This window comes from Salvelinus namaycush, unplaced genomic scaffold (assembly GCF_016432855.1).
Source record: "Salvelinus namaycush isolate Seneca unplaced genomic scaffold, SaNama_1.0 Scaffold42, whole genome shotgun sequence".
Classification (NCBI taxonomy): domain Eukaryota; kingdom Metazoa; phylum Chordata; class Actinopteri; order Salmoniformes; family Salmonidae; genus Salvelinus; species Salvelinus namaycush.
The window spans coordinates 274313-287310 of NW_024061109.1; the positions used below are offsets into that span (position 1 = coordinate 274313).

Genomic DNA, 12998 nt, shown 5'->3' on the forward strand with positions numbered 1-12998 from the left:
CTGAGCCATGCCTAAGGCAGAAGTTATGAATGTAGGTGGTGACTGACCGTGTTGATCACGCACACACCAACACTACTCTTTTTCTCCCTTTACCATTTCCTCTTTGGCATGGCCCAGGGCACATCTCTTTCTCTCCCTCTCTCTCTTTCTCCCATAGTTCCCCATCCCCTGGCATTTCTCTTAAAATGCTCTATTTAGCGCACTCTGAGGGCGTACTCTGAGGGATAGGCTGGTCTGACCTTGTGCTAAACATGTTCACATAGTCTACACGACACATGCCAAAATGGAAATATTTACTTCCATGTATAATCTACAGGACCATGACAGACCCATGCACACATTGGCACATAAACAGATACACAAATGTGAACAAACACATATGCTACATGCATGCACGCACGCACACACACACACGAACAACACACACACAGTCACATGTTGTCTCTCTCTCACAGACACACACACACACACACATACACACAAAATAAATATATTAGGGTTGAGTACCACAAGAGCACACCATGGCTTTATGTTTTATTTTATATCTTATAGAAAATGTATTGCGTAATGAAACATATTGGGGAATAAAGATACAATATAAAACCTAATAAAGTATACATTTTGCATTCATCCTGGCAATATTGTTAATATTTTGTTATTTCATTTTGGTCTAGGGCTATAATGGCTCCTCCAACTTGGCATAAAATAAGTGGAGTAAAGTACTTAAGTAAAAATACTTTGAAGTACTACTTAAAGGGCAACTCCGCCACATGTTAATTATCTCCAACACCAAACCAGTGTCTACATACAGTGCTTTCGGAAAGTATTCAGACCCCTTCACTTTTTACACATTTTGTTAAGTTACAGCCTTATTCTAAAATGGATTAAATGAAAACAAATTCTCTGCAATCTGCACACAATACCCCATAATGACGAAGAGTAAACAGGTTTTTAGAAATGTTTGCAAAATTATTCCCTTTGCTATGAGACTCGAAATTGCACTCAGGTTCATCCTGTTGCCAATGATCATCCTTGAGTTGTTTCTACAACTTGATTGGAGTCCACCTGTGGTAAATTCAATTGATTGGACATGATTTGGAAAGGCACACACCTATCTACAGTTGAAGTCGGAAGTCTACATACACCTTAGCCAAAAACATTTAAACTCCGTTTTTCACAAATCCTGACATTTTATCCTAGTAAAAATCCCCTGTCTGAGGTCAGTTAGGATCACCACTTTATTTTAAGAATGTGAAAAGTCAGAATAATAGTAGAGAGAATGATTTAATTCAGATATTATTTATTTCATCACATTCCCAGTGGGTCAGAAGTTTACATACACTCAATTAGTATTTGGAAGCATTGTCTTTAAATTGTTTAACTTGGGTAAAACGTTTTGGGTAGCCTTCCACAAGCTTCCCACAATAAGTTCCTTACAGAGCTGCCGTAACTGAGTCAGGTTTGTAGGCCTCCTTGCTCGCAAACACTTTTTCAGTTCTGCCCACAAATTTTCTATAGGATTGAAGTCGGGGCTTTGTGATGGCCACTAAAATACCTTGACTTTGTTGTCCTTAAGCCATTTTGCCATAACTTTGGAAGTATGCTTGGGGTCATTGTCCATTTGGAAGACCCATTTGCAACCAAGCTTTAACTTCCTGACTGATGTCTTGAGATGTTGCTTCAGTATCTCCACATCATTTTCCATCCTCATGATGCCGTCTAGTTTGTGAAGTGCACCAGTCCCTCCTGCAGCAAAGCACCCCCACAACATGATGCTGCCACCCCCGTGCTTCACGGTTGGGATGGTGTTCTTCGGCTTGCAAGCGTCCCCCTTTTTCCTCCAAACATAATGATGGTCATTATGGCCAAACTGTTCTATTTTTGTTTCATCAGACCAGAGGATATTTCTCCAAAATGTACGATCTTTGTCCACATGTGCAGTTGCAAACTGTAGTCTGGCTTTTTTATGGCGGTTTTGGAGCAGTGGCTTCTTCCTTGCTGAGCGGCCTTTCAGGTTATGTCGATATAGGACTCGTTTTACTGTGGATATAGATACTTTTGTACCTGTTTCCTCCAGCATCTTCACAAGGTCCTTTGCTGTTGTTCTGGGATTGATTTGCACTTCTTGCACCAAAGTAAGTTAATCTCTAGGAGACAGAACGCGTCTCCTTCCTGAGCGGTATGGCGGCTCTGTGGTCCCATGGTGTTTATACTTGCGTACTACTGTTTGTACAGATGAACGTGGTACCTTTAAGCGTTTGGAAATTTCTCCCAAGGATGAACCAGACTTGTGGAGGTCTACAATGTATTTTCTGAGGTCTTGGCTGATTTCTTTTGATTTCCACATGATGTCAAGCAAAGAGGCACTGAGTTTGAAGGTAGGTCTTGAAATACATCCACGGGTACACCTCCAATTGACTCAAATGATGTCAATTAGCCTATCAAAAGCTTCTAAAGCCATGACCTCATTTTCTGGAATTTTCCAAGCTGTTTTAAGTCACAGTCAACTTAGTGTATGTAAACTTCTGACCCACTGGAATTGTGATACAGTGGATTATAAGTGAAATAATCTGTCTGTAAATAATTGTTGGGAAAATTACTTGTGTCATGTGCAAAGTAGATGTCCTAACCAACTTGCCAAAACTATAGTTTGTTAACAAGAAATTTGTGGAGTAGTTGAAAAATGAGTTTTAATGACTCCAACCTAAGTGTATGTAAACTTCTGACTTTAACTGTATATAAGGTCTCACAGTTGACAGTGCATGTCAGAGCAAAAACCAAGCCATGAGGTCGAAGGAATTGTCCGTAGAGCTCCGAGACAGGATTGTGTTGAGGCACAGATCTGGGGAAGGGTACCAAAAAAAGTTCTGCATCATTAAAGTTCCCCAAGAACACAGTGGACTCCATCGTTCTTAAATGGAAGAAGTTTGGAACCACCAAGACTCTTCCTAGAGCTGGCCAATCGGCCAAACTGAGCAATCGGGGGAGAAGGGCCTTGGTCAGGGAGGTGACTAAGAACCCAATGCTCACTCTGACAGAGCTATAGAGTTCCTCTGTGGAGATGAGAGAACCTTCCAGAAATACAACCATCTCTGCAGCACTCCACCAATCGGACGGAAGCCACTCCTCAGTAAAAACCTCATGACAGCCCGCTTGGAGTTTGCCAAAAGGTACCAAAAGACTCCCAGACCATGAGAAACAAGATTCTCTGGTCTGATGAAACCAAGATTGAACTCTTTGGCCTGAATGCCAAGTGTCACGTCTGGAGGAAACCTGGCACCATCCCAACGGTGAAGCATGGTGGTGGCAGCATCATGCTGTGGGGTTGTTGTCCAGCGGCAGGGACTCAGAGACTAGTCAGGATCGAGGCAAAGATGAACGGAGCAAAGTACAGAGAGATCCTTAATGAAAACCTGCTCCAGAGCACTCAGGATCTCAGACTGGGGTGATGGTTCATCTTCCAACAGGACAACGACCCTAAACACACAGCCAAGACAATGCAGGAGTTTCTTTGGTATAAGTCTCTGAATGTCGTTGAATGGCCCAGCCAGAGCCCGGACTTGAACCCGATCGAACATCTCTGGAGAGAAAATAGCTGTGCAGCCACACTCCCCATCCAACCTGACAGAGCTTGAGAGGATATGAAGAGAAGAATGGGAGAAACTCTCCAAATACAGGTGTGCCAAGCTTGTAGCGTCATACCCTAGAAGACTTGTGGCTGTAATCGCTGCCACAGGTCCTTCAACAAAGTACTAAGTAAACTGTCTGAATACTTATGTATATGTTATATTTCAGTTTTTTATATATATATTAGCTCAAATTAAAAAAAACTGTTTTTGCTTTGTCATTATGGGGTAGATTGATGAGGGAAAAGCTATTTAATCAATTTTAGAATAAGGCTGTAAACTAACAAAATGTGAAAAAAATTCAAGGGGTCTGAATACTTTCCAAAGGCAATGTATGTTTATTCCAATGTGTTTCTATGATCTGTGGTTAAAATGATAAGGCCTAAAAAATGTGTCTCTGTGACATCAGTGATTTTCAAAACTTGTAACGAGTTTCTAGCCATAGGATATTTTCTTGCTAACCATGTCAACGCAAATCTCAGTGTTTAAAAATCACTGTTTTTAAAATGTTTAAACTTTTGATGATGTCATCAGAGAACTTTTTAACTCTACATTTAAATTAAGAAATGCTCAGTTTTCACATATTTAGACAGTAGTTTGGTGTTGCAGCTAATGAATATGAAGTTGAAAAGTGGCGGAGTTGCCCTTTCATTTATTTATTTTTTCTCGGTATCTGTTCTTTACTTTCCTATTCATATTTTTTTGCAACTTTTACTTTTACTCCACTACATTCCTAAAGAACATATGTACTTTTTACTCCCATACATTTTCCCTCACACCAAAAAGTATACGTTACATTTCGAATGCTCAGACAGGACAGAATGATGGTCCGATTCGTGCGCCTATCAATATAACTCGTCATCCCTACTTCCTCTGATCAGGCGGACTCATTAATCACAAACAGTAGTGGTGTGTGGGTAAAATCACCAGAGAAGCCAAGCCAGGAAAAAAAGCCATATTACAACCTATGTGTTGGGATAATTGCGTTGTTTGCTCTATAACCTGTTAGTTCCTACTGTATGCCTTGACACCGTGATATATAAGCCTAAGGCCGTGACAATAAGAAGACAGTGGCAGAATAAATTCAACCACACCTTTGTTTCATCACAAAACCGGAGACATCTGTCCGGTGAAGTCCATAAAACATATTGCATGTGTAACAAAAAGTTACATGACCTACAGCATGGTCAAGCAAGTTAATGTTTCCGACATTTTCGGACTACTAAACAACTATTGACTTTGAACCATGGAGAGTTACCGCAAGTTGCAAAGATAACAGACGACGCCTCCACTATTCTAGCACCATTTCAACATAATTTAATCACCTATGCGTAGTCTAATACAGTGACAACTAAAATATACCAAAAAACGATTTAGTCCAATTAATGTAAGCTAAATATGATGTCACAACTGAGCTTACTCAGTTTAGCTCAATGCTGATTAGCTATTATTTTATAAAAGAAAAAAAAGAAACAGAAGCCATTAAACAGTCATTTTCTATGAAGGTATCTTTACTTTTAGAGTACATTGAGTACATTTTCCACCACTGCATAAAGTCAATCGGTATCAGTGACGTAGTGAAAGAGTTTGCACACACTCCCTATGGGGAAACGAGACGCCTCCTCATAAAGGCATGGCACATTTTTTTGGTGGAAGGTAGACGCTAGTAGCTTTCCGTTCATAGTAGGCTACCACCGCCGGAGCGGCCGAGTACCCAGCGTCTGACTGTAGGCTAATGATGTCCTTCCACTGAATACAACACCGACAGTTTTGACTGCATTGTCGCGATTAGCTGTTCCACATTGGGACTTCTTCTAAACTGAATCAAAGCTGTCTACTTTTCGATTCTGTCTTTCTATTCGCTAGACTTCCTACTCGCTTGGCCACTCATCTTTCCCGCAGATCCCCTGCTGCAGTCGACAAATACAACCGATTATTCGCGGATTGCGTTTACATCTGGACACGCTCGGGAGATTTGAGGCCTACTGTTAGCCTATCTCTACTGTAAAGAAGAAAACGTGTCTACGTGTTTTTGCGACTATATAATGCCGACACATCTGCGATTTCGGAGAAGGTCATTCCTTGGGCTTATATTCCTCTTCTCACTGTCCACCACCGCATTATACTTCATCTATTCAGCGCCTGGTATCGGTAAGTCAGTCCCCATTGATCTGTAATACACTGACATCACCCTTTATGTGATTATAATGAGATCCTCACGTCTGTGTGTTAAAATCATGTACAGCTCGCGCTGGCAACTAATGGGAGTGTTTCACAGGCTTGGGAAGCCGCGCGCCTCTCTGCTTAGGTTGCTTGGAAGTCTCCAGACAAATTTATGGCTCATGATTCCGGGACGCGACTGGATGCTAGCAATGCACCTGCGTGATGATGGCGAAGTCATTGTTGATTTTCTGCCTCTGAGGATAATCAGAACGGCTTTAGGAGTGTAGGAGCAGGAAACTGCTCTTTTGCAGATGAGCAAAGTAGCATATTGGATCAATCTACTTGTATTATTGGTGATGTTATTATCCTCACTAACGTTGGAAACATAAGGTTCAGAGTGCAACATGCATGGTTGAATAGAATATAATTAATGGAATGGAATACTTTGTTATAGAGGATTGATTTTTAGTCTGGGTACCAGTCTGTTTAGCTTTCATTCCTTCCACTCCTGTCATTTGCCAAGTCTTTGGCAATGATTTGGCAAAAAACAGGAGTGGCAAGGAGTGGAATGATAGCTGAACAGTCTGGTACCCAGGCTAGATTACAGTAACTGGGCTGCTCCCACTCCTACATGACTTTACAGTAACTGGGCTGCTCCCACTCCTACAGGACTTTACAGTAGCGTAACTGGGCGGCTCCCACTCCCACAGGACTTTACAGTAACTGTGCGGCTCCCCCTCTTACAGGACTTTACAGTAACTGGGCTGCTCCCACTCTCACAGGACTTTACAGTAACTGGGCGGCTCCCACTCCCACAGGACTTTACAGTAACTGTGCGGCTCCCACTCTTACAGGACTTTACAGTAACTGGGCTGCTCCCACTCTCACAGGACTTTACAGTAACTGGGCTGCTCCCACTCCCACAGGACTTTACAGTAACGTAACTGTGAGGCTCCCACTCCTAGAGGACTGTACAGCAATGTAGCTGCTCCCACTCCTAGAGGACTGTACAGCAATGTAGCTGCTCCCACTCCTAGAGGACTGTGCAGTAACGTAGCTGGGCTGTTCCCACTCCTAGAGGACTGTACAGTAACGTAGCTGGGCTGCTCCCACTCCTAGAGGACTGTACAGTAACGTAGCTGGGCTGCTCCCACTCCTAGAGGACTGTACAGCAATGTAGCTGGGCTCTTCCCACTCCTAGAGGACTGTACAGCAATGTAGCTGGGCTGTTCCCACTCCTAGAGGACTGTACAGTAACGTAGCTGGGCTGCTCCCACTCCTAGAGGACTGTACAGCAATGTAGCTGGGCTGCTCCCACTCCTAGAGGACTGTGCAGTAACGTAGCTGGGCTGCTCCCACTCCTAGAGGACTGTACAGCAATGTAGCTGGGCTGTTCCCACTCCTAGAGGACTGTACAGTAACGTAGCTGGGCTGCTCCCACTCCTAGAGGACTGTACAGCAATGTAGCTGGGCTGTTCCCACTCCTAGAGGACTGTGCAGTAACGTAGCTGGGCTGCTCCCACTCCTAGAGGGCCAGTTTATCAGCTGAGGTGTCCAGCTGTAGTCATGAGTTTCTGTGTGTGGCCCAAAGGTCAGCTGTTTTATTACACCACACTGTACTGTATTATAACTCTTATCTTGTTGTGTGGGATGATTCTTGACAATTTATTGCCTGTCTTATGCTGCCTGTGATTGTCACTGTGAGAGTCTAGCACAGCAAACTGCCACAGTTATTACGATAATGTTAATGCCACAACATGCTAGGCTACTGTTTAGAAAATATAGTTATTTCTTGATTAGACTCAATTAGTGGTGTTATTATTTATTTAATGAATGATCAGAACAGTTTGACTTCCACAGAGAGTGAAGAGAGATACAGTGGTGGAAAAAGTACCCAATTGTCATACTTGAGTAAAAGTGAAGATGCCTTAATAGAAAATGACTCAAGTGAAAGTCGCCCAGTAAAATACTGCTTGAGTAAAAGTATTTGATTTTAAATATACTTAAGTATCAAAAGTAAAAGTATACATTTAAAATTACTTATATTAATTAAGCAAACCAGATGACACAATTTTACTTTTTTTTTTTTTTAATTTACAGATAGCCAGGAGCACGCTCTAACAATCTGACATCATTTTCAAATGAAGCTTGTGTTTAGTGAGTCCACCAGATCAGAGGCAGTAGGGAGGACTGGGGATGTTCTCTTGATAAGTGTGTGAATTAGACAATTTCTTCTCCTGCTAAGCATTCAAAATGTAAGGAGTACTTTTGAGTGTCAGGGAAATGTGTGGAGTAAAAAGTACATACTTTTCTTTAGGAATGTAGTGAATTAAAAGTTCTCAAAAATATATACCCTAAAAATTACTTAAGTAGTACTTTCAAGTATTTTTACTTAAGTACTTTACACCACTGGACAGATATATGACTGAGTAAGCTAATCACCAGGGTGGGCATGTCTCAGTAAACTAGTATGTACTACTGTGCTGAGACGGATGAAGTTGCACTTAATCTAAGGTCAGTTTTGTATTTGAGGAGGGTTGATCAAGCCTCTACTTCAACTCTGAGCATATAGCACTCCAGCCTCATGCTGTTGAGAAGCTTGGACATGAATCAATGTGCAGCTTTACATTGTGCATTAAATCTGACACAAATTACATAACTGTTTCGAGTAACAATTCCTATGATAAAGAACAAGTTAGTAGTTATTTAGTTGAAGTGAGATAACCGATCACATGGTTCATACTATTCAAACGGCAGAGGCGGACCCAATCAGAGGCAGGGAAGAAGGGTTACTATAGGGCATATGTTTTGTACAGTAGGTCATGAATGGTTTCACGATTAGTCAAAGATGGCCTTGCTAAAACTAACAACTAACAACGTGGTAATATATTTTTTTCCTTAGCACTACACAGCTGATTAAAATAATCAACTAATCATCAAGCTTTTATCATTTAAATCAGCTGTGTAGTGTTAGGGCAAAAACCAAAACGTGCACCCCTCTGGGTTCTGAGGATCTAGTATAGGAAATGATTGTGTATTGGTAAAGTAAGGATTTCGGACAGCACCATATTTCCCTCTGTCCTGGACTCCTTTAAATAATTATTTAATATGCTTATAATGCTTTATAAATGTATTATTTAAGAGACAATAGTCAGAACATCACTTCTATTTCAACATACAGCCATCAACGTACAATGTAGTCTAAACTGTTCTGACTTGTCTCTTGATCAGAAGCTACGTCCTATTTATTCAATAAGCTCATATTCATTGAAGCCCGGATATTGTGCTTCAACCACTTCACTGTAGAACATCCTGCTTTTCTAATGATCTTTTAACGCTGCTATACTGCTTCACTGGGACTAAAGGCACACACCTATATAATGCCGACCTCCCCTTACTCAACCCCCAAACTATTGTCCATGGACAGACATATAATACATGTATAAAGCATTATAAGCATATGAAATAATGATTTATAGTCAGATATTAGCTATTATAAAGACGGAGTCCTAGTTCAGCAGGCGTATTTGTTGGTAAACATTTTGATGTCCAGCACCTGCTCCAACCCATTGGCTGTTCAGTTCCTCCCTTGTAAGTCACATGTTGGGACTTTACAAATCATCAACGGGTAAGCTGATCTCCCTAAGTCATCAGAATGGCTATTGACCCACCTGTGCTTTTTACCTATTCAAGCTGACTTAATCAATAATTGAATCAATGTTCATATGGGGGAACACATCAACTGATGGGAATTGGCTTTGCAGGTCATGGGGTTTTTACCCTGACTCTTGTCTATGATTTTTTTTTAAATGTCAGCCAGATTACTCTTTGAACAATTGACGGCCGTTCTAAAACCATAATTGGCTTCATTCGTTTACCACCATTTTTTAAAAACTTCATTTATTGATGATCTCCATTTGTTAGTGCAAACCGTTTTCCTCCCCTCTGTTATCCTGTCTTCCCCTCCTTCCCTCTCTCTCTCTGGTTCTCCTGGGTGTTGATTGTAGTGTTTTAATGGCTGCGTGACCCCTGAAAGTAAGATAGGGCCAGAAACAGAAATAGCAGCAGGCCATTAATAATGGATGGTAACTAGGAGCAGGACTGCTGCTACTAAAAGCTACAGTTTAGACCCCAACACCTGGGGCCTCACAGAGGGGTGATACAGGAGAAGAGGTCAGAGTAGAGTAGTTCTGGGGGTGGGGAATACAATGGGGTTAGGGAAGAAGGGCGGAAATTGACTAGGAAAGGGAGGAATGACATGGGGAGGAAGAATGATGGAGAGAGAGACATCCTCCATATAGCCTAACTCTCTCACATGCACACACACATTTAAACAAAACAAATATATTTAATTCATTTACTCATTTATAATTGGTAGATTTTGTTATGTGTTTTAACAAACCTTTATTTTAGTACTTTTTTTGTGGTGTGGTTTTCATATAATACCTTGGGCTTCCAACCACAACCTGCACACCAGTTTTTGAAATGTGTTTTTATCTGTATTGTTGTCTGTAATGTTGTCTATCACTTTCTTTGGTGCAAATAAATTCAACTTAAACTAATGGCCATACAGGGAAGGAAGGGGGAGGAGGAGTTTGTGAAGGAAACAGGGGAGGAGGTAGAGTGGAGTGTAAAATGGAGGGGAGGGGAGAGACAGGGGAGGAGGTGGAGTGGAAAATGAAGGAGGGGAGAGACAGGGGAGGAGGTGGAGTGGAAAATGAAGGAGGGGAGAGACAGGGGAGGAGGTGGAGTGGAAAATGAAGGAGGGGAGAGACAGGGGAGGAGGTGGAGTGGAAAATGAAGGAGGGGAGAGACAGGGGAGGAGGTGGAGTGGAAAATGAAGGAGGGAGAGACAGGGGAGGAGGTGGAGTGGAAAATGAAGGAGGGGAGAGACAGGGGAGGAGGTGGAGTGGAAAATGAAGGAGGGGAGGGGAGAGACAGGGGAGGTAGAGTGGAGTGGAAAATGAAGGAGGGGAGGGTATAAGTGGGAGAGACAGGGGAGTGGGAGAGACAGGGGAGGGTATAAGTGGTAGAGACAGGGGAGAGACAGGGGAGGGGGTAAGTGGTAGAGACAGGGGAGGGGGGAGACAGGGGAGGGGGTAAGTGGTAGAGACAGGGGAGTGGGAGAGAGAGGGGAGTGGAGAGACGGGAGGGGGTAAGTGGTAGATATTGGGGAGGGTGTAAGTGGTAGAGACAGGGGAGTGGAGAGACAGGGGAGGGGGTAAGTGGTAGATATTGGGGAGGGTGTAAGTGGTAGAGACAGGGGAGTGGAGAGACAGGGGAGGGGGTAAGTGGTAGATATTGGGGAGGGTGTAAGTGGTAGAGACAGGGGAGTGGTAGAGACAGGGGAGTGGGAGAGACAGGGGAGTGGAGAGACAGGGGAGGGGGTAAGTGGTAGATATTGGGGAGGGTGTAAGTGGTAGAGACAGGGGAGGGTATAAGTGGTAGAGACAGGGGAGTGGGAGAGACAGGGGAGAGACAGGGGAGGGTATAAGTGGGAGAGACAGGGGAGGGTATAAGGGGGAGAGACAGGGGAGTGGTAGAGACAGGGGAGTGGTAGAGACAGGGGAGGGGAGAGACAGGGGAGGGTATAAGTGGTAGAGACGGGAGTGGGAGAGACAGGGGAGTGGGAGAGACAGGGGAGGGGGTAAGTGGTAGAGACAGGGGAGTGGTAGAGACAGGGGAGTGGGAGAGACAGGGGAGTGGAGAGACAGGGGAGGGGGTAAGTGGTAGATATTGGGGAGGGTGTAAGTGGTAGAGACAGGGGAGTGGAGAGACAGGGGAGGGGGTAAGTGGTAGATATTGGGGAGGGTGTAAGTGGTAGAGACAGGGGAGTGGGAGAGACAGGGGAGTGGGAGAGACAGGGGAGTGGAGAGACAGGGGAGGGGGTAAGTGGTAGATATTGGGGAGGGTGTAAGTGGTAGAGACAGGGGAGTGGGAGAGACAGGGGAGAGACAGGGGAGGGTATAAGTGGGAGAGACAGGGGAGGGTATAAGGGGGAGAGACAGGGGAGTGGTAGAGACAGGGGAGTGGTAGAGACAGGGGAGGGGAGAGACAGGGGAGTGGGAGAGACAGGGTAGGGTATAAGTGGTAGAGACAGGGGAGTGGGAGAGACAGGGGAGGGGAGAGACAGGGGAGGGGGTAAGTGGTAGAGACAGGGGAGTGGTAGAGACAGGGGAGTGGGAGAGACAGGGGAGTGGAGAGACAGGGGAGGGGGTAAGTGGTAGATATTGGGGAGGGTGTAAGTGGTAGAGACGGGAGTGGAGATATTGGGGAGGGGGTAAGTGGTAGATATTGGGGAGGGTGTAAGTGGTAGAGACAGGGGAGTGGTAGTGACAGGGGAGTGGGAGAGACAGGGGAGTGGGAGAGACAGGGGAGGGGGTAAGTGGTAGTTATTGGGGAGGGTGTAAGTGGTAGAGACGGGAGTGGAGATATTGGGGAGGGGGTAAGTGGTAGATATTGGGGAGGGTGTAAGTGGTAGAGACAGGGGAGTGGTAGTGACAGGGGAGTGGTAGTGACAGGGGAGTGGGAGAGACAGGGGAGTGGGAGGGACAGGGGAGGGGGTAAGTGGTAGAGACAGGGGAGGGTATAAGTGGTAGAGACAGGGGAGTGGGAGAGACAGGGGAGAGACAGGGGAGGGTATAAGTGGGAGAGACAGGGGAGGGTATAAGGGGGAGAGACAGGGGAGTGGTAGAGACAGGGGAGTGGGAGAGACAGGGGAGGGGGTAAGTGGTAGAGACAGGGGAGTGGTAGAGACAGGGGAGTGGGAGAGACAGGGGAGGGGGTAAGTGGTAGATATTGGGGAGGGTGTAAGTGGTAGAGACAGGGGAGTGGTAGAGACAGGGGAGGGGGTAAGTGGTAGATATTGGGGAGGGTGTAAGTGGTAGAGACAGGGGAGTGGAGATATTGGGGAGGGGGTAAGTGGTAGAGACAGGGGAGTGGAGATATTGGGGAGGGGGTAAGTGGTAGATATTGGGGAGGGTGTAAGTGGTAGAGACAGGGGAGTGGAGATATTGGGGAGGGGGTAAGTGGTAGATATTGGGGAGGGTGTAAGTGGTAGAGACAGGGGAGTGGGAGAGACAGGGGAGGGGGTAAGTGGTAGAGACAGGGGAGTGGTAGAGACAGGGGAGTGGGAGAGACAGGGGAGTGGAGAGACAGGGGAGGGGGTAAGTGGTAGATATTGGGGAGGGTGTAAGTGGTAGAGACAGG

The 12998-nt window shown here is 44.7% G+C and overlaps 1 protein-coding gene across 1 annotated transcript in view; it reads left to right on the forward strand.

Moving 5' to 3' along the window:
- The first annotated feature begins 5284 nt into the window (after positions 1-5284).
- The window catches only part of b4galt5 (UDP-Gal:betaGlcNAc beta 1,4- galactosyltransferase, polypeptide 5), a 56750-nt gene continuing 49036 nt past the window's right edge, over positions 5285-12998 (forward strand). Inside the window, exon 1 of the mRNA XM_038986162.1 lies at positions 5285-5777. Within this exon, the coding sequence (XP_038842090.1) occupies positions 5672-5777 (106 nt within the window). The 5' untranslated portion in view covers positions 5285-5671. The remainder of the gene's footprint in view (positions 5778-12998) is intronic.